This window comes from Anser cygnoides, chromosome 5, assembly GCF_040182565.1.
Source record: "Anser cygnoides isolate HZ-2024a breed goose chromosome 5, Taihu_goose_T2T_genome, whole genome shotgun sequence".
NCBI classification, from domain to species: Eukaryota; Metazoa; Chordata; class Aves; order Anseriformes; family Anatidae; genus Anser; species Anser cygnoides.
Window position 1 is genome coordinate 18,609,357 of NC_089877.1, and position 22,381 is coordinate 18,631,737.

Here is a 22,381-nt window from a genome sequence, read left to right on the forward strand (position 1 = left end):
TGTGTGGCAGGTTTATTTGTTTATTTAACACTCTGACCACAGGTCTAACTGCTTAACCTCAATTTTTACACCCTGTGAACAAAACCAACATGAACGTTCACCCTCCCTCACAGGAATTTCAGGCTTATTGGTTGGATCAGTTAATTGTAATAGCTTTCTTTGAAATTAATATGGCTGTGGCTATTTCTACTAATCACACACTGGCAGTACTTCAAACACATGATTTTTTTATGTAGTCTAATAGTCTTTTAATAGAATATGCTGTTTTCAGAGTACAGGTGAAGGGCATTACAAGCTGTACTGTTCACAGCTGAGAATGGAAAGAGCAAAACTGCAGCACAGAGCCACATGCTTGAACCACAGCATTTACCAGAACTCCCTGCACAAATGTGATTCTCCTGAAGGCTGCACTGAGGTGTAAAAATTTCACTGTCTGCATCAGATATTTCTCAGAACCAGAATTACCAGCAGATCCAACCCACCGCATACTGTCAACCCACCGACCTCCGATTAGTGTTTACAGACACCTAAGCCTCGCCTCTAGCTATGGTAACACATCCATAAACCACGTGGCAATAAGGCACGCGCCACAGCGAGTGCTGCCCAAGGCAAGCTCAGTATCTCCCTGGATTCGACCACCAGTCATCCTCCTTATCTTTAGGCATCTGACGCAGCTCCTTACATCCTCGTCATGTTCCAGTTCCAGGCCAGCCTCCACAAGGTTTCCCTCATATTCCTCCCTCCGAAACCTCTTGTCGTCTTCATGAGAATCCGCGGGGGGTTCGCTCTCCCCCATCTCCAGCTGCACGCTCTTCCCAGGAAGCGGGTGGTCCTGCTTGGTGCTTCGCGCACTTGTGTCATTGTGGTGAGTTCTCCTGGCGAGCGCCCTCCCGGACGAGGACTTCTTGTAGTGATAAACTAGGATGTAATCTACCTTTCTCTTGCCGTCTCTGAAGTAAAGTCCATATTTGCAGTCAGCATCTGGATTTTTGGATAGGGAGTTCAACAGCTGGAAGTAGGGAGCAGGGGTGTGGAGAGGAGAGGAATAATTAGCAGAGAGCTGACATCGGCACCAAGCAGAACACATCCTCATATCAAGCACCCCTCCTCGCTGCCCAGAGCACGCAAGGGCCTATCTTCAGATAGCAAGCCTACAGGAGGAGCACCCACATGCTACTTACACAAAACAATTTTGCAAGTTAACACCTGCAATTTTCCTGATAGCCAGCTGGGATTTCATTGGCCAGAAATAAATAGATAAAATGACTGGGATTTAATTTAATTCCCAGCATGCTAGTTCATAATTTAGCTACTGGGTGGATTTGGTTGTCTCCGTTGAGGGTTAATTGCCACTAAGATCATCTGTCCTTTTCCACCCAGGACATCTGTGTTTCGGTTCTGACAAACAGATTAATATCATGTGCAAACACTTCTCACTTCTCTTATCTATCTCTGTGAGTTTGTACCATCTGAGAAAGAGATCATCCCAGATACAGACTGAAGGGAGCCAGCTGGTCACCAAGCGCAGCCAACAATGCACGTGGACTGCAGCCAGGGAAGCGAGTTCGTTGTGACCAAGTTCATCACCTTTCTCCCCGCTTATAAAACCCATGCCACTTTGCAGTCCGCGGGTGGCAAAGGCTTTATTCCTGCTCTGAATTAATGGTGTGCAAATTTGCTCTGCAGTGGTGCAGGATTCCAGAAATCTAAGTCTCAAAACCAACAGCATTTTCAAGTATTTTTCTGAAATTTGCACAGGACAACTGTAGAAACATACCAAAGTACTAACAATTATTAATTTCTGCTTGCAACAGCATAATGCTCATGCATAATTCTACCCTTGGATCATTTAAAAAGTGAAAACTTACAATTGGCATTAGTTTTCACAAAAATTACTAATCACAGGAGTGGCTTTCCAAGGACCAGGAACATTTTCAAGCTCCTAATTTTACAGGAGAACTTTAACCCTCGTGCAAGGAAAGGAATCCTGCTCCAAATGACAGCAATCGTCTCTCATTTGCAAATCATGCTGGTCAAAATCTGCTTGGGATGTGCACTCCTTTTGCTTGTTTCATCAAGAAAACTGGGAACATAACAGATCTGCAAACAATCGTCTCCAAACCCAACTTCTAAGCCACAGATAAAAAGAGCAGCCCGTGAGCTGATCACAGCCAACACACCTGAAACTTCATCCAAACAGCCACTTACTCGGCAGATCCCACTTACTCATTGGAGGGACTGAGCTGTGGAGGGCTGATCAACGTTATTCTGTCCCTCGACCCCAGCTGCATGGAAAAGCTGCTTGTGTTTGTACCACATTGAGACACTACTGTTTAGTTCTTAAACATAACTGCAGTACAGATCACTAATCACTATTGCTTTCTGATTGCTTCATGATTAATGGCATGCATGCATTAATCCAGATTTATTTTTTTTTTAAAGCAAGCTGACAGTGTTTGTGGCCAGCAACTCAGGTATGCAATCTTCTATAGGAACAGAATAGTAAGAAATAGAAACTAACTAGGTTTCAGGATAGTCTCTTCAAAATATTGCTGTAAACAAGATACAGGAGCACTGGGTTTTCTTTCAAGATAACTAATTGTACTATTTTTTTTAAGATTTATTGATCGTATCAATTAACTAAACATCACTTGCTGAAAAATTGGGCTGAGCCCATAGATGTCCAGGTAAATGCAGGAAGATAAAATGAGGAAAAGACTCAGACCTCAAGCACTTCCTACCCTCACTGGCCTGACTTTGTGGGGACAGCCAGCAGCAGTCTGTCCATCTGTCTGGGGAGGAATAAATACAGGAGAGAGGCAGGACTGGAGATGGCTCCTGAAGGTGACAGCAGTGAGTGTGCTGGGTGTTTCTGGCTGCTCGGGGCAATCCAGACTGCTCAGCACACCCTGCCCACCGCTCCTTGTGCCCTGGAGTGCCCTTCTGGTGGAGGCTGAGGAAAGTGGCACTGAAAATGCTGATTTCACTAGTTTCTTTGTGCCACCGCCACCAGGAAGGGATCAGGTCACACTGCAGAATCTGAACAAGCTGCTTCCCATTTCTTCGAACTTTGTTGTTGAAAAGCTGACCATCCTGGGGACTCGCTGATAATACAGATGAGCCTGCTGTGCTGTGTATATGAATGCCTCAATACATTTACTAATGAAAAGAATAGTTACCTCACACTGTAAAAGGGATGCAGCCAAAGGAATCCAAAGGAGCCTGTTGGTCCTCATTTAAAGAAATAAATAGAGTCTTTTAAGGATGTGGTCTTAATGCTGAAAGGCACTCAGGAGGCCACATCCTTTCTTGCAGTGCTGCTGCACTGAAGGAGAGAAATGCATTGGCCAAGACCATGCACGGCCCGTGCGCCTCTGGTTCCAAGCGAGGTGCAGAAAGGGCATCTCAATTTTAAACCAGCAGAAGGGGTATGTGTGCCCTGACACAATTACTCCACCACACTAAACCCTAATTAAGCATAAGCACAATGAATCAAGCATTGCTTTTTATGGTGCACCTTTCTCTAGCAAGATCTGTTGTATAGCTCACTCCACCTCAATTTCTTCACCTGAATAAACCTTTATTTGTGCATTTATGACTTAGCCAACTCCTAATCCTATTGTGTGTTCATGTTACTAACTTCCTTTAAAACTGCTGATAAAGATATAAAGAATTTAACTAAGGCACGATTAATAACACTAGAAATCTGTCCAGTGGAAAAACCTCTCTTGTGTGCTACAGATTATTTGTTTAGGGTTACCGCTGCTAACAATAGCTTTTGCATGCAGTTTTAGGCACTTCTGTGTTTCGCTCAATACGGGCAAAGAGATTTAAAGGTTACCACAGCCTTACTGCCAGATTACTTACTCTGAGAATAACCACCCCTTTTTAGGCTACAGGTTAAAAAAAGGATCCCTTGCTTCCCTTCAGCAGCCCACACACCAAAGCACAAACTCCACCAAATCAGCATGTGCTGTGGCTGACAGCAATCCTCCTCAGAACCTCGGAAAGGGGAGGGAGAAACCTGCAGAGCCTCCAGGGAAAGGAAACACTTGGAAATAAGGTAAAGAGTAAAGAGCAGCATGCCAGCTGTTACACTTCTGTCAAGTCCTCTACTCACTGTGCTTTCATGCTGGTCATATCCTATATCCTCAATAGCTCGGATGTTGATGATGTGGATCCCCTTCTCCTCAGCAGGTAGGCAGGAGTATTTCTTGTTCACCCTCATTCCTGTCTCGTCTGGAGCCTCGCTGAGGTCGTCTGGCAGAAAATCCACCCCATGAAACTCACTGTCTCCGTCTGCAAGGAAAAAGAACAACTTCATCAAGACTCTTTAATCCCAACACTTGCTCCTCCCAGAGCCACCCATGCTGAAACGTATCCTGTTCCTGCCCTCGTCTGCCAATGAGCCTCCATGCGGGGCTCCCACCCCTTGCCTCCGTCTCAGCGAGCCCACAGCCCTGAGCCCTACCTCCTCCTCCTCAGCAGGAGTGCTCCCCCTACACCTTTGCCACAGTGCTGTCCCACAATTAGGTTACCACGCAGCCTCTTCGCCTTGCAAAGATTTGATTTTATCTCTTGGCAAGAGAGGGGAAAAGGGGGAAAAAGAAAAGTAGTCTGAGAATTAGCTGGCGAATAAGGGAGCATGGTGTTTTCCCCCTTTTACAGTAAGCATGTTCTCCTTCAATAAGCAACTTCACTTGTTCATGCTGAAAAAGTAAGTGTGCTTCCCCTCAAGTACCTATGTATTGCATAGGATGTGCTGAACCATTCCTATTTAAGGAATCTTAAGGATATTCTGAATATCAGATTTCTTCCCTCTTGCCCTGCCAGAGACTCTTCCTGTTTAGTATTTAACTATATAGACGGGCTAAAGAATCTCACATAAAAATTTAAGTACAAACTGAGCAACCAGATAATTGATGAAATACAAACCATTGCTTGTATGTGTGAATTTATGCATTCAATAGAAGGCAGAGTTTTCTAAGATTTGACTCATTTTGACGCTGAACCAGAATACTGCAGCACTATGCATTTTTTCAAACTGTTTGGGAGCAGAATTTGCTTGTCTGAGGAGTGGAGATAAAGCAGGAATTTTAGAATTTAGCCTTGAGTGGATACTAAATTAACTTTCCCCCTCAAAAAACAAAAACATGCGGAGGAGCACAAGCTAGCAGCTAGACTGCAACAGTCTCGCTGTAGCTAGCCCAGTGCTCAGTCTCTGGAACAGGGATCTGCAGGAACTGAACAAATTACACACACTGCCCCTGGGCCTGACACAGAATTAGCCTATTAGAAAAACTATTGCCCTCATACCTAGAGCTGCCACTAAGTTTAGGGTGAGGTGAAGACAGACATCACATTTTAACCAGCAATTTCTTAGCCTAAGAGGAATGCTACTCCTCTTCACCAAACCACCCGTCTGGTTTTGATGGAGCTTCAGGGATGACATAGCAAGGAGAGACAGGGAAGATCTCATGCCCCAGCAAGCTTGCAGATGACACAGAACTGAGGAAAAGCTTGGTAGGCTGGAATGTAGGGCTGCCACTTAGCAGGGTCTCGACAGGCTGGAGAAATGGGCTGAGAGCCGCCTTATGAAGCTCAACAAAGTCAACTGGGAAGCCCTGCGCTTGGACAGACCAGTCCCATGCAAGGAGCTGAGTGGATGAAAGGTGGCTCTGCAGACTTGGCGGTCAAGAACAAAGTGAGTCATCAGACCTTCAGTGGAGAGGGATAACTGCAGACTGGACTGCATTAGTAGGACAGCAAAGCCAGCAAGGCCAGGGAAGTGATTTTCCCGTTTAGCACCTGTCAGACCACAGGTGGAGTGCTGTGTCCAGTTTTGGCTTCCCAGCACAAGAAGGACATTGACAAGCTTGAGCGAGTCCAGTAGAAGACCACCAAGGTGGTCAGGGGGCTCAAGCCCTCAATATATGAGGAGAGGCACTTATGCAGCCCAAAGAAGAGAAGGTAAGGGATGGTGCCCCACTCCTGCCCTCAGCTGCCCACTGAGCAGTTACAGGCATGGCAGGGCCAGATTCTTCTCACAGGTGCACAAGTTGCAACAAGGGACATTGTGACAGGACATTAAAAAAAAAAATCATTAATTCTTTAACAATAAGTGCAACAATACAATGGGAAAAAGTACCCAGCAAAGCTGCAAATCTCCATCCACCCCTGGAGACAGTCACAACTTGACCGCACAGGGCCCCGAGCGACCTGACCAACTTTAACACTGTGGGGTTGGGCACTGCATCAATCTGCAGCCCATGTTCTTCTCCACGATATGCAGGGCTTAGTATGGACAACACCTGCAGCAGCAGAGGAGGAAGGTGTGGTGCTTTTTGGGCTTGTCAGTTCAAGGAAAGTGTTCTTGGTAAGAAAGTCATGCTTGTCTGGCACTGTCAGACCCATTTCTCTGGAATTTGCAAGTCCCATGAGTTTGTGGATCTTCATTTCAGCCTCTGTACTTGGGAAATCTGCTGCCTCAAGTGACTTAAGTAACTTTCTACAAGCTCCACAGTTTCCCTTGGAGGGCTGAGGCATTCCTAGAAACTGCAGCACACAAATCTGATGTCTGCTACCCACACTTTTTTTCTGTGTAACTTCATAAATTGAGCAAATCACTCCTGGACCAGGCATGGAATTTTAATTCTGACACCCCCCTTGTGATCTTGCGGCAGGATGTTCAAACTCAGCAAATCATCTGAATAACAATTTATAATAGTTAAATAACCTTTTTTTATGGAGTAATACAGAAATGCAGCCAAAAATCTGCTATATTTTAGGGAGCAACCAGCATATTTGTAACAATTCCCTACACATCTATGCCCTGTTTTTCCCAACATATACATGCATACACACACCGACTCCCTGAACACTTAAGAACTTATACATACATGATCAGCTACAGAATCCTATGTATTCATGCCTTTGTTCCATAGCTGTAAAATACTCATATAATAATACAGCAACTTTTGGAGCTTCTTACACATAACAACCAAAGCTTATATTTGGAAGTATGCCTGAAAAATACCTAGAAAAAAATACCTTAAGTGCTATAAAACTCCTCTTTCCTTCCTCCTCCTCTCACGCGTACAAAATAAAACCCAGGTACTCAAGTGGACTGCAAGGAACATTAGAAGAGAAGCACCAATTACTGACTCATGAATCTGAACATTTTTCCTACCTTATAATAGGTCTGTGAACTGAAAAGTGCTAGTTTAGAAATCACAGCTAGGATGAAAAATGTTTAGAATGGAAAACCACAAGCTTCAATGAGCCCAAATGAGCAGCCTGTGCTCTCTTGCACTTCTCAACTGCATTTGTTAAGTCTACAGTACAGAGCAAGGAGACCTGCTCCAGTGATTCAGTACTATTGTGCAAGTCCAAACAATCACCCATCCGCAAGCATATATTTACATTTCTGTTTACACATCAGTAGCCTGGCAATATCTGAAAGAACAAGTGCTTAAGGTAGGCAATGAATCATAAAATTTTGTTTTATTATGACTACTGGAAAAAGATGCAAAATATGAGAACTTTATTGATACCATCTTAATTACAAGAAGTTTGATTTGTGCACTTAAAGATGATGTCAGGATTTAATGCTAAGTAAAGCCATCCAAACCACTTTGGTAATTACAAACGCACAGGGATTATAACATATGCTGATTTGGCAGAGGTCAAAGCATTCTGTTGCAGAATACAAAACCTCTTCTGGTACAGAACAGAATATTTCAAAGACTTATAAATCTCTATTTTGCATTAATCATATTACACAAGGACAATAATTTAATCTAAAAATAAATTTATGTTCATAATTAGTTAGGACAAGATAGTAGACATGATCTGAAGAGCACAAAGCATATTAACATCCTAATTCAGCTACGGTCACATCTTAATCTCTTTGTTGGGAGCTGAAAGAGGAGGAGTATTGTGAAAATTGTTAGCTTTGCAGCCTTCTAGCATTGACTAACCCACTCTTTTTCTATTTAATAACCAGAAAATTCTACAGCAAAGACCTGAAGAAATGTTTGACACATTTCAGCATAGCCATATAACCAGCCAGCCATTTACCCTCCCTTTCCACACTTGACATTGTTCAGAAACCCATGGATTTCAAGACAGCAGGAGTCCCTAATATTATAAAATCAGACCCACTCAGTGCTTCTCCTACACTTTATTATGTATTGCTTTGTCATTTCTTAATGTTTGGTATAAATCTCAGAAAACCCTGCCAAGTATACACTACATAATGAAATATTTTAAAGTACTCCTTGCCTGTCTCCAAACATACACATGCTGTACGGGTGCAGAATGTTAAAAAGCCATTTTGATAAGACTTGATACCAATTTCAATCTATCCCTGAACCGGGTTTGAGAAAGTATTTGGTCAATGGTGCATGTGTATAGAACTTCTCTTTTCCTTACCACAGGCACTGAAGGGTAATTCCTATATTTGTTGCTGCTGACCGTGTGTTTTTCACAGGTGGTTCAGAAGAATGGACACAATGGGCTTCGTGCCGTTTCCAGTACAATGTAAGCAAGCACTACATCCAGCTCAAGTAGATAAACTTGTATGGAGCACAGAGATGAGAGCATGAGGACAGAAGCTGCTGAACAAGATCAGAAAAGACAGCACAGAGGACCTGTGCATGTCCTGCATCTTTGGTCCACCTAATTCTTCCCTTGAATCTCCAATGAGTCTGTCACTGAACAACACTGGAAACAAGACTCAATTACTAAAAAATAATCGCAAACATCTGCTTCTTTGTGCAAACTTCAGCTGCAGAACATCCATGAGCAAACTCCTCTCAAGTTTTGCAAAAATTAACACTAATTAACAACAAATTTTCTACCACAGAAATGTGGCACATTATGCTGCAAGCTGCAGACATCTAGACAATGCTTCTTCATTGGACTTTAGTGACCAAGTGAACAAGAACTGAAAATCCACTCTAGAAATAAATGAATTTTTTCCACTACTAGCCGCAGCCTTGATCGACTACCTTCTCAATATCATAGTCATAATCTCTTATAACCACTAAATATTCTCTAGGAAAAAAATATATATTTTTTTTATTAAAATAAATGGAAAATTGCATCAACACAATGTAGTTTTATAGAAACGTCCTGCCCTCGTTCTAAAACAAGCATAAGTATATATAAACAACCAGACAACTATTTCACTATTCAGCCTGAAATTCATAGTGTAGCTGAAACTGGCTTCTCTTATATCCTTGTTTTCTTTTTTTAGGGAGCATGTTTAAGAAAGTGACTAGAACAAAAAAGTCATAAAAGACATCTAAGCTAGCTGTCCCAGTTGCTCTCAACAAGGAAGAACCAGGACAGTTACAAGACCATGTGATTTAAGACTTTCTAATCTCCAGATTGTTATCTTTTTGCCTTATATAAACAGTGAGAGAATTAGGAAGGAAAATTCAAAAATTATTCAGGATAGGTTCCTTGAACTAGTAATTTTAAAGGAGCCACAACAGGAGCTCTTCTGAAACATTAGCACATGATTTTTAGATTCCTTAAACTGAAGACATTACTTTCGTATGAATTATGATGGAAAAATGCTGTGCATATGCCCTGATATTGACAGTGATCCTACTGCGACGGGGAGGAAATATATTAAGAAAGACACACACACACATTAAAACAAAATACAACACACACATATACATATAAATATATGTATATAGGTTGCATATTTTATTTATACTATCCTTTTTCTGCAGAAGAAATACTAATATAGCAAACTGTCAGGTATTTTTTTTTTTTTTTTAAACTTCAACAGATACAGAGTGAAAACTCTTCAGCGTGTTTTTGCTTAATATATATTGCCCCCTAGCAGCAGAATCCTCCTTTAGCAAAGTCTTACCCATTTCTTTACTTCCTGTATAGTCCAAATTCAAAGCTACAGGTTAATACTTGGGCTAGGAAGGAGGAAAAAAAAAAATCTGACAACTGACTCGCACATTACTCTCCCTTCCTCCTTCCTCCCCCCCTCCTGATTCATTAAAAGGTTTTGGCTGCCAGATTTGGAGCCCGAAATCTCTGCTTCGTCCTCACGAAAAATAAGGCAAGGCAAATGTCAAGGAAGCCTCAAACATGCCTTCCCACCCATGTGTCTCATTTCTGACCTATGGGTCACCCCTCCTGACCCACTAAATCCTGCTGCAAGCACGCCAGTGAGGATACCCGCTGCTGGCACAGGGGCAGTTCTTTTTTGGGAGGCTGACACCTGTTTACGATGTGCTGGCTGGAGACCAATGTCCCGGTCAGGAACCACTGCGATCTCCAAGGAGCACTCGTACATGTCCTGAACTTTTGTTCTGTTCGAAGTCAGGGAGTTGAGAACTGATTATATCCACATCTGGGACCCTCTGATTTAAACCTTCCCTTGCATCTCCAGCCACTGGCAACCAGCCACTGTCTCTGGCTGCACCACTTCTGTAGGTGCAGGAGGCTGCACCAATACCATCAACAGGCAAAGGGCTGCTGTAAAAGGCAACCGACCTATCCTTGGATGAGATGAATGCTTTCGGTGATGTCGACATCTTCTCGACCTGCCCACAGAGATGTGACTCCCTCTCCCTTTCATCTTCTGTGGCAGCCTGCTAAATAGGACACCCTGGAACTCGCCCATCTCCTTGCTTCTGCATTTATTTTAAAACTTGGCTGTGGCCTGGGTCTGTACAGAGCATTACCTTAATGAAGTGAACAGAGAGGTATGATCCAATTCATTTAAAAAATAAAAAATAAAAAATAAAAAAAGTAAAATAGGGTTGCAAGGAGAGTTTCCGTTGCAGAATAGAAATACTTCTAAAGCAGAACAATTTTCATACATCTGAAGCTGACAACTTCATTAGCACTTCCAATTATACTGAACAGCGGAGCCCATTTAAAGACTTTGTTTGTATCCAGTATTTGGGAGTCTGAAAACCAACCCCTGTCACATGGGTGGAGACAAGTCAGCTCCTGGCAGGGTTATTTGAAACATCAGCTTAGGTATATTTCTCAGTACAGACATATCAACAGTGGGTCTCCAGAGCAGGGCTGGAGTTTTCCTGGAAGGCTGTCCACAGCTTTAATGTTATTGATCTATTATTATCAGCAACATGTTAAGAGGTGGCTAGAAGGACAGACAACTATGGCAACATTTCTATTTCTGCCCTTCTATTTTTGCTTTTAAAGATTAATTTACCCTCTTTACAATATGCAGGCCTAGGTTTGAACACTTCTGACCTGACATCGCCCTTGTGAAATCTGAAAATAAAGAGCACATTACCTAAAATATATAATGATAGTAAAAATGAACATTTGGGGTGAAATGGAGTTTTCAACAGCACATAAAAGACCAGTGAATATCAATTCTATCACAAGTAACGAAATTCATCCTACCAATTTATGTTGACCCTGGAAAATCCCACGTTTTATAAAAAACAAACAAACAAACAAAAAAAACCACAAAGCCTCCCCCCCACACCCCCACCTAAGACAAAGTGCACTTTTTTCCTCCAATTACCAACAGCTATTGCACTACTTATTAAGTACGTCTCTTTTCAGATATATTTCTAAAATAGGAAAATTCAAGCATGCTTACTCTTCTACCACCAGACACTGGAAAAATATTTTAGATTTGCAACTTTTGCTATTCCAAGAAAAGTAGTATTGGAGACCACTTTCAAGTCCACTGCAGTCTGTTCTTTGTAATTACAGTTTTATAAATTATTTACATACTTCTGTAATTTGATAGCACTTTACAGAAAAGTAGACAAAATAAGCAAAATTCTTCTCCCAGTTACTTTGATACATGTACAGAATAATCCTTGCAACATTTTTTTTGCATTTCAACTAGTTTTAATGAAAACAGAAGCACCAGTGTGATTCACTGAGATGCCCTGGAACTGAAGGCTGTAACTCTCTTTCTTACACAAGTTACGGCTGCCTTCCAACCCACCTACTGCTTACTTCCTTGAATGCACTTTGCAATGTCATGTCCTTATGCATCTCATGGGAACAGACGGGTGCAATAGGTAAGGAAGACCAATGGCATCTGAGTCCTATGGATCCTGGTAGGCACGTTTTGATAGGTTATGATGCTAATCATTTTTGTTTGTGTGTTCCAAGTGAAGGCAAGTGTTATTAAAGGGAGCGGTAAAATGAAAGGAAACAATTACCAATTACTAGAGAAGATATTGTGAGGAGAATGTTGGTGAGTATTAGGACAACGTATATCCAAACTCTTGTAGCTTCTAAAGATACCTAAATACATTTAAAGTACTAAACACATTTTCCTTTACCAGACTATTACAAATAGCTCATTATACTGAATATATGAAAATGAGGATCCAAAGTTTTACTGTTAAAATATGAGGTATACACCGCAATCTGGGACAAAGGTCGTAGCATATACTGACTGGTAAACCTGCTCTTGATCCAAAAGGTTTCCATCTTTTAACCTTGAAATATTGGCACTTACGTTTAAATTTCCATCAAGGTCACAAGGGCATTCAGACAGTGTAGACTTAGGCCTTAGACTCATGGCAGCAGAGGATGTGGCTTAGAGAAGACAAACTTTTATGATAATCAGAAATACACAGGACACCTCTTGAAATGCTACAGTTCCTTGAACCTCCTCATGAGTCTAAGTGTTCTGGAAGGTTTTGGCTAGTCCAGTAAAGATGTTTTTGACTACAGTCACTACGTTCAGTAACAGGAGCTCTCCTACATTTGCACTGAAAGAGCCAACGCTCTCCATCTGAGTCAGCCTGGGTGGGGTCAGGTTTTGCATGGCAGAGCTCCACATAATGTATGTTATTTGGGTGTGCCAAAACAGGTGGAGCTGATTTGATAGTGAGGTGGTAGTAAGTGATTTTTAACCGAGGTCCACTACAGCCTTCAGCTCTGTGCTATTTGAGGTGTCTTTCCACAGGAAATCAAACTAAAATCCTGGGCTGGGCAAAGCCTGAAGCTATGCTACCCAGCTTTTAGCAAGTATTCTTCAAACTGCTGCAGTTTTAACTAGGATGCAGAGAAAAATTTCTGTGCAATAACGCACTGCAAAATTTCACTGGCAATTGAAATAAGTCTTTATCTCTCACTGAGCAGGTAAGCATAAATGAGTGAGGGGGAAAAAGCTCTATTAACTCTTGCCTATCTGAGAGAATGCCATTCTCTGTGTTCCTCAGTCTTAATCCACCAAGCCTAGGCATGCCAGAGGCACAAGACTTAAGAAGTGACTATGCAACCAGGCAGTCTCTTTCATGTTTTTAAGAAAGAGCAGAGATGTGGCTGCCACAAACAAGGTGATATTCCAGGGAGACGCCACGCCAATCAGCTAGCTTGCCCAGTGCCTGAAGATGCAGACACGCTACAGAAACGCAAGATACTTCTGTTTAGGACTTCTGGTGGTCCCATCTTGGGTTGCAAAATTCTTGGAGCACAGAACTAATCCGTGAGTGAAGCCAGCTTCCCTTGGGTGCCGGCAAGAGCAAGAATTGGGCCAGGGCCCTTGGTAAGGCATGTCGAGACCCCCAGATGAAAGGCACACTTTAAATGTTTGAGCAGAGACACACATTCCTCGCAGTTTGGCCATCAGCAGGGAAGCTGGTAATGACAGCAGCACCAAGCCTAGACTCACCAAGCTTTTGACAATCTTTTCACCCTTAACAAGCTTTTGACAGTCTTTACTATCTGTTACATCTCTATATCAAACAAGCAGTCAAGACCCAGTGTAAGTGTAAAATGCTGCACTGTAGATTTTGTAACAGGAGACAGACTGATTAAAGTCTAACCTAAAGGGACACCAGTCAATCTACATTTCCTACAGAAGAGTGAAGAAGAGGACTGCCAGGAAATTCATTTTGACTATAAAATGGTAAGAAACAGAGTCAGAAGAGTGTGGAGGAAACTGTGGGTGCTGCAGTTGGTCAAATCAGCTAGGCCAGAATATCCCAAATCTTAGGTTTCATTCCCAACTTGCTCTTATTTGTTTGTTCTGCAGCAGTACTTTTCCAAAGGGAGATGAGAATCCATATCAAAGAGAATCCATATCAAAGATATGTGCCTTGAAGAAGCATATTTCTGCTTGAAGGCAGTCTTTTCCACGGCTGCTATATAGGCACATAACACTCCCTCCTCCCCCCCTCCCCCCCCCAAAAAAAAAGACAAAACCCTATGAATTCATATCATAACCTAAGACAGACATATTTTGAAAGACTATACTCAACCTGTGTATAAACAAGGACATCTTGGCAGAAGCAAAGAGATGCACTCCAAAAAAAGAACTGTTTTAATGCCACACACTTTACAATATGCAGTAATGAAACCAGAACTAATGAAGGGCAACTGTAGTCCAGTATTTTATCTCAAGAAGTGTGAGATAAATAGCAAAAGAGAGATCTGTTTCTATCTTATGTATTGTTCTTTGAGAAATTATGCAAAGAAAGAGACCAACAGCTGGGACAACAACCTACAACCAGCAGGCAGTCGTTAGTCTTCCCATGACATACCCTCAATAATACCCTGTCTTCAGCACCGTGTACAAACCCTCTTTCCTTTAAGAAACAGCTCTGAGCACCATAAAGGTTAGACTCACCAAAACAAAAACTGGAACTGATACAATTTCAAACAGTACCTCTCTTTTGTAAACAAATATTCAGCTGATGCCCAAATTTTAGCTGTCCTTTTATGGTTCAGCAAGGGAACGGCATGAGTCTCTCCTGGACGGTACAATGTAAGGCTCCATCAACAAATGTTAAAATTTAATTTCTACATCTCTGACACAAAGCATTCAAACAACTTTTACTGTGCACATAAAATGTACTGCTCCTCATTAAAGAACAAGGACTAGCTAACAAAATTAATGATCAAAAGGTATTTTAACCACTGCAAGCCTTTAGAGAAGAGATGTTAGTGAAACATAACCACAAGGCAGACAAAACACATCACACCCTCATAGCCCGTGATGGTCTGTCTGAAGTTACTCTGGGTAAGAAAGGAAATGGCAGCTCCTGCCAAGAGCCAGCATTTGGCATAAAGGCAGATATAGAGAAAGAGAGAAAACATCATTTGTTTTCATATTTCCTGACAAAGACATTAGAAATGTCATAACTTTGTTATTTGTAGAAGGCCAAGGTTTCATTATAGAATTTAAAAGAGGAATTTCTTTTCCTCTGATGTGTGATTAAGTTTATAAGTGTAAGGCAGTTTTATTATGTTTTTTCTGTTTTGGTTTATAGAAAAGCAATTCACTTGCTGTCATTTTTTTTTTTTTTAAGAAAAGGAAAATGTTCTGTTCATTTATCTGGTAAATGTTTATCAGATCAGTGAAAAAACTAAACAATAGAATAAAACAGAATTAAACTTTAATATATTGCATTGAAACATTTAAAAAAAAACAATATTCCATATAAAAAAAAGTTCTTGTTTTACCAAAATATTTGGAACAAAATTTTATTTGGATACTGTCCTTTAGCATAGCTATTATTCTGTGAACTTTTTGAAAATATATTCTAAATTGCTATTTGTAAACTTTATCACTCTTTAATAACACATACTTTAAGTTGTTTGATAAGTTCAACCAGTTTACAAAAAGCATGATACATTTTTGCCAGGTAGGTTTCAAGTCTCATGAATATTCTGTTCATATTTTTTTAAAGAAATTCTTAATTCTCTATAGAAATTACTGGGAAGTAATTGCTTTTAAACCCGAAATGCATTTGTTGTTGATTAAGAGGGAAAAAAAATTCTTCTCCCTGACCACACTAATTATGTAAATTCTGGTATTTAAAGGAATAGAGGGCAACTAAGTAAATATAAATGAACGTGATACAATTCTAACTGATTTCAAATCTAATGGAGATAGCTCGCTAGTAGTGTCCTTGAACTGTTTGTTTCACTAACCCTTTGGATTTCTGGAACCCATAGCTGTTGCTATTTTTTATTACTAGTGGCTAATATTCTGTGAAGTGATGGGATAGAGCAACAGTGGTTACAGTGGAACAGGTGTCATAATGCTGGATCAGCTATTGCACAAAGCATTAATTTGGGAGTCATATGATATTTAAAACATTTAAACCAGTTGTAGCGGTTGAAAAAAAAATTCAAGTGGTTAAGCACAAACTGTTATTTTCACAGACACTCTTCATCCCAGCTCAAGACCAACGCACCTTTAGACTAGATGCCCTCAGAAGACATACAGACTTTACACCAGAATATGGGCCCATTTGGTCCCCAAGACCATGAAAAACAAGACAGCCCTCCAAGCGATGGAAATTCTTTTCCTGACAATGCGGGAGCAATCAAAAAGCAGCAGCAATGTGTGGGACAAAATGTGTGTGCTGCTGATTTCCCTGACTTTGTAGCCTGTAAAAGATTATACATGGTAGAAATCAGAGGAGGCTTGGATAGAGAAAGCTAAGTCAGATCTTTCTGAGGAACAACATCCTTCCAAGAAACTCCTTGAGCAGCGGCCTACAGAGGAAGAAGGAATTTAAGAGCTTTGCATACCACCAATATACATCTAGGACATTAGTGCTCTGAAACAGTGGACAGTGCACACACCTCTATCAATAGCTACACATACTTACCTGAAGAAATATTTCAGCATTACAACACGTGTAAGGTTTTAGAGTTTATTTTCTTGACCTAATTTTGACATGAGGCTGACTTCTGTTTACATGAAATTAAGACTTCTTTCCTGATATCATTCATCTCTAATTGCATTCTTCCAGGAAGTATTTATAACTCAGATCAACAATTTATATTCATTATTCCTTGCCTACCTGCAGGGCTGGCTCTTGCCTGTGAAGCCCTAGTGACTGCAGACAGGAAGGACAGTAAATGCCACTACAAAACAACTCCAGATAATGCGGTCCAACAAGATGCTTCAAGGAAACTTCAGAGAACACAGAAAGTCTTCCTGATTAATACCCTGCAATAGTAGAGGCTTAAAGTACACAACAAAACTGTGTTATGTAGAAAGCTAGATGCTCTAATTCTAATGAAAATTGGAACAAGGTTAAACTTAGGTATGACTTGACTGGACCCAAAGCTGTGGAGTGCCAGCTCTCACGTAAGAATATATCTACAGACTAATGCTGTCATTGCAGAACATGATGTTCATTGTGTAAATGCTGCATTGCACCTACTCCAGCCTATGCAGAAATTCTTACAGCACCCTATCGGGATCTCCTTGGAGAAGAAAATATCAAGTGCTTCCTCTGCTAATCTCTAAGCTTGCTAATCAGGCCTCAGGCTCTCAGAAGGGACTCAGCCTGTGATCTTTAAAACAAGATTTAAGCCAAACACCAGTATCAGCCAACAATAGAAAAATCTGTATCTGAAATGCTGTTTTTCATACCAAAACAATTACTTGCTTGTTTGACAGATAGGGGCATATCTTGCTAATCTTGAGGATTTTTAGTACTTGTATCCCGTTTGGCTTCTCTCCTTATGCCTGTTTATTTTGGAAATTTATGGTGTAATTCCCAGAAGTTTGGATGGTATATCGCTTACCCACTTCAATAAACAATCTGGAGTACTGTTTAAATATGGAAATGCTTCACAGCAGCACAACCGAAGTGAAGGTATGCCTTAGGAAAATGGGGGGTGGGGGGGTGGGTGGAATGGAGAGGGGAGGAGATGTTCTCATGCAGATACCCATTTGTATGTCATTAATTCAGCCACATCAAACAATTGTAAAATTTACAAATTGCAAAATATTGATTCAATTCAGCAAATAAAAATTTCCACCTAGCAATGACCTCTTAAAACTCTGCCCTTTGGAGCAGAGCCCTGTTGCTTCATCAGGAACCAAATGGGTCCAAACTAGGCACGCTGGTAGTGTCCAGGTCCATTGGGACACTGGATTTCTTAAGCTTTTCAGAGTGCATGAAATACAACCACATATGAGATAAGCCATACATGATCAAGCAGTTCTTCAGTTTTCTAAATCTGATCTCTTGCCTAACCTCCTGTAAGAAATACCTCCTCTCAGAAACTGAACTTACTGTTCACAACGCAGACGTGTGATTTCCCCCTACTGAAACAAGTGAGGTTTATTAGCTGTGTATCCTCTGAGTCTTTATACTGCTGCCTTATGATGTTCACCTCCAAAAAACAATTCAGATTTTTCTTGCTCAGTCTCTAGAAAATCTCACCTACTACATCAGCTCCTTTCTCAACTACCAGGAGACAACCTTCCAAACCTATTTGTCTTTGTAAACCAAGCAGGGATTGGTTTTACCACAAGAGCAACTTCAGGTTGCTGGATGGCTTGAGACTCCTCATGATGGTGTAAGACTGCTGACACAACACTCCTCTGCTCCCACAGCCACCTCTGTATTGTTCTTGGGAGACGATGTTGAGAACATCTGGTGGTCACAGGCGTGCTCTCAGAATAGAATAGCATGTATTTAAACAGTGTCAAAACAACCCACGGCTAACACTTTGTGATCAAACTGCACATCCACCGCCTGGTCACCCAGCACCCAAAAGCAACAGGACTTCTCAGTTTCGGTGAACACCCACAAAAATATCTTTCCTGTGACTAATTCCTTTACAAATCCATCAGGGCTCTCAGGACAGTGGTATGTGGTTTCTGCTCAACCACAGGCTGTTCCTAATCTTCTCCAGGGGTATCACATGGAAGCTCTGTCTATCACTGCAGATACTTTGGGACTCCTTCCTTATAAGTTAGTAAATCACAGCACAGCTAATCCTTCTGTGAGGCACAGCTCAGAAAAAAGGCAAATGACAATTTACACTGTATTGAACAAAATATTTCTGTTAAAGATGAAAGAGCAACAGCGGTGTTCCTCTGGGATACTGCTTGCAGCTCTCATCTCTATTCCAGAAACACGAATTCAAAGTTAAATGGATGCAAAAACAACTGAGGGGGTTGTGGCAGTGATGGAGGGAGACGCTTGTCTTTGCAGAAGATGATGAAAGAAGTTGGATATTTTAAGCTAGAAAACTATCTACATGGATTCCATTCATTACCCTCATTTCCCCCCATATAGATGGTCAGACAGCCAAAGAGCAATGAAGAACAAATAAAGTATACATATGGTTACAGTAATGTTTAAAACACTCAAAGATGGTCCAGAGATGAGGTTCTGAATCACAAGCATGCATGAGGTTCAAGTCAGAGCAATGGAGGCAAAAAAAAAAAAAAAATCAAACTATTTTTATAATGGTACTTGAGAAATTTATGAATGGGATTCTGTGATGTGGTTGCCCGAAATAGCAAAGATTTGGACATGATGACCTAGGAGTTCCTGAAGTAGCTGGCATGCAGGCCGTCATGTGTGCACAGAGGGTTTCCCACTGCTTCCTTTCCCCTCCTGTAACATGGACTTTTCCCTACAAGTTCCAAACAAATGTCAGCATTAACATACAGCACCTCAGAATAGGACAAGAATAATGAATATTCCCCTACATACAACAGTTCTACCTAGAAAACCAAATGGAAGTTTGTGCAACCAGTGGCAAAAGCCACTCTTGCACTATTGTCTTTTGAGATGTATTTTCTTTTTCTTTTTTTTTTTTTTTCTCCTCTCATTTTTGCTGCTCTTCTCTCAGCTTTAGGCTGTATGATCCACACTTTTTCATAAAAAGATGCCCCAAACTGGGTACATTACTCCAGCTGATGCTTTTCCATCCCTCAGAAGAATTATATCATCTCTTGGCTATACCACTCAATCTCCTACCCAAAAAAAAAAACAAAGTTGCGGATTTATATTTGGTTTGTGACTCCTAGACCTTTTTCTGAGGAACTGCTAGTTAATCAGCTGATTATTCCTACCCAGATGGAATAGTTTGCACTTGTCTGGTTCTCAGCCCAACCCATGGGAGCACATCCTTTTCCAGGAACATGAGCAACAACAAGTCTGTAATTTAACAATGTAAAGTGTAAGGCTGCTAGTACCAGATCCAGAACTCCACAGTCACATAACACAAAATGTAGAACTGTAAAATATACTCAGTTCAGGTTTTTCAAAGAGATTTTTTTTTTTTTCTGGGGCAGTATAGTATCAGCAGGCTTTAGTGCAGATCTTATACCAACTGTCCTGCTACAGTCAGCCTAATTTTGACATAAAGGAATAGAGCTACCGTTAACTCTTATTTGGGTTGCTTTGCTGAATTTGATAGAAACGCAAACCACATGTGCACATGTTCAAATAAAATTGCACCAGTACTTTGTGTGACTTGATAGTACATAGATTCAACATCTAAAATCGTGGAAGCAGGGCAAAAGTTCGTTTTTGACATAGTAAAACTTAGCTTCGTAGATACTGGACAAGATTCTTCTCTGTAAACATGACAGCACATCTGATGCAAGATAAGAAAGAGAACTTACAGTGACACATAGGCTAATTACACTGAAAAACAGTCAGCACTCCAGAACAGATAATAATGAGAAATGAATACTGAAGGAAATTTCGATGTACTTCTTAGATAACTGTGGTACTTTAAAACTGGATTCAGTTCAAACATTTAAAACATCTCAGTCTGAGATCTACATTTCAGATTGAGAATGTGTTGATGCACAACCAGATTTTAAAATAAATACATGGTGGAGCAGAACACAAACACAGATTAAATAAAAAAAAAAAAGCCCTCTTCAGTTAGAACTCCCCCTGTTCAAACAGCTTTAAAACCACTTGCACTTCAAGTAAGCTCAATCCAAATGCAGAACTCTTCAGAAGTCATCCTTAACCGTTCAGTTTGCAGTATGGATTGGCTGAGATGCGTGTTGATTCAGTGCAATTTGAGTCATGGGTGCAACCCAGGTGAGACTGCTGGTTCCTGCTCTGTCCTCTTGACCACAAAGCCTTCTTTATACAGAAGCTGAAAGTAAGTAAAATTAAGGACAAAGCACACCTATCCTCATCAAGGAAAACACAAACCTGGGCATGCTCAAGCAGACCATTTGCCTTGCTTAAGCTACGTGAAGATCTCTCAGACTGGACAGGTGTAGTTCATTACCGACTAACTTGCAGGACCAAGCTGAAAAAGCATTCCCAAAAGCATCCATGTTCCAGTAATGACAAAGGTGAGGAACACCACAATACAAAAGGACAGAAATTCAGAGTCATGCGAGCTACTCTAAACATATCCTGTAGATGTAAGTTATTATACTCCCATCTAGCAACTAAATTATTTTTCTTTAACACCCTTCACCAGAACGTCACCTTTGACATAACTAAAAAGATACGAGTTTTTCTAAGACAACAACTAAGTTAAATAAGTGAACACAAAAGCCATCCGCAAGACAGGATTTAATTACACCGCTGAGCAGAGACCAAGCGGGCACATAACCGCCCCAGGGACAAGCACAGGACGTGAGCAGACCCTGCCTTCTGAACGGCACCGCTCACGTGCCTTGCGTTACATACGTGCTCCACAAACTGCAGCTTGTAAAAGTTAAGCAAATTAACCAGCGGCTCTCTTTAATGCAGCCAACCTTAAGGACATTTGAAACGAGGGCACAGGGCAGGGTGTCAAAGAGGAGACAGGGCACTCTCAGTTGCAAGCACGCACGGGCTTACTGCCACCAAAACGTCCCCAAGCATTTCCATCATGTTATTCTCGAAACAGCTGCTGCCCACCGGTGCTGCCCAAGTGTTTTATTACATGGAGCGAGCATTGTGATCCCACTGCTGCTTCTGCTTCACACCAAGGCACCTGCCCCCTCCAGCTTTCTCCTGGAGAAGGGGTGTGTTTGTGCCAGTGCAAGGACTGGCACCAACGCTGGAATACTCAAGACACAAGTCCCAGCCTCTCGGCCCCAATGGCAGGATACAGACGGTGGCAATCGCCTGCAGCACAGGTCTGGGTGAAGCCCCTTCCTGGCACAGGGACATCTTCCTGACTGCTGGGGCCCATCCCTTGACCTCGGTGAAGCCTTGGTGCCGATCTGCATGCACAAAGTTTCTGAAGCCACCCAAACAAGTGGCACATGAAATTTGAACACATACCACCACAAACATTGGTTTAACATGCCCTTGCCTTAAGAGGCAAAGGAATCAGCTCTCATATTCCTTTTCAGGGTGCAACAGCAGCTGGTACCAAGGAAAACAGAGGTGGAAATACTTTTCTAAAGCCCTTTCCAAAACATTTGCATCCACATCCTGGATGACAGAACACGTTCACACGCTATGTGACGCAGGGAGCAGAAGAAGGATTTCTCATTTCAGGACGAGTCAGGAGTCAAACACTTTCCAGCGAAGGGGCAGCTGGTGTTTCCTTCTATTACCTGCGTGCTTTCACTCAGCTCCAGTCAATGGAAAACACTAACAGGAGGGTTTACAAAATCCTACAGTTTATAACTCTTATTGTCCAAATTCATTATCTGAATGTG

The 22,381-nt window shown here is 41.4% G+C and overlaps 1 protein-coding gene across 8 annotated transcripts in view; it reads right to left on the minus strand.

Annotated features, from left to right (window-relative positions):
- The window catches only part of ANO1 (anoctamin 1), a 77,871-nt gene that overhangs the window by 39,053 nt on the left and 16,437 nt on the right, over nucleotides 1-22,381 (minus strand). For all 8 annotated transcript variants that reach the window (XM_048058602.2, XM_048058601.2, XM_066997231.1 and 5 more), the window contains 2 exons: nucleotides 4,121-4,299; nucleotides 683-1,009 (listed from right to left, as the gene is read on the minus strand). In XM_048058602.2, the coding sequence (XP_047914559.1) occupies nucleotides 683-1,009; nucleotides 4,121-4,228 (435 nt within the window). In that variant the 5' untranslated portion in view covers nucleotides 4,229-4,299. Of the gene's footprint in view, nucleotides 1-682; nucleotides 1,010-4,120; nucleotides 4,300-22,381 lie in introns of those variants that run through there.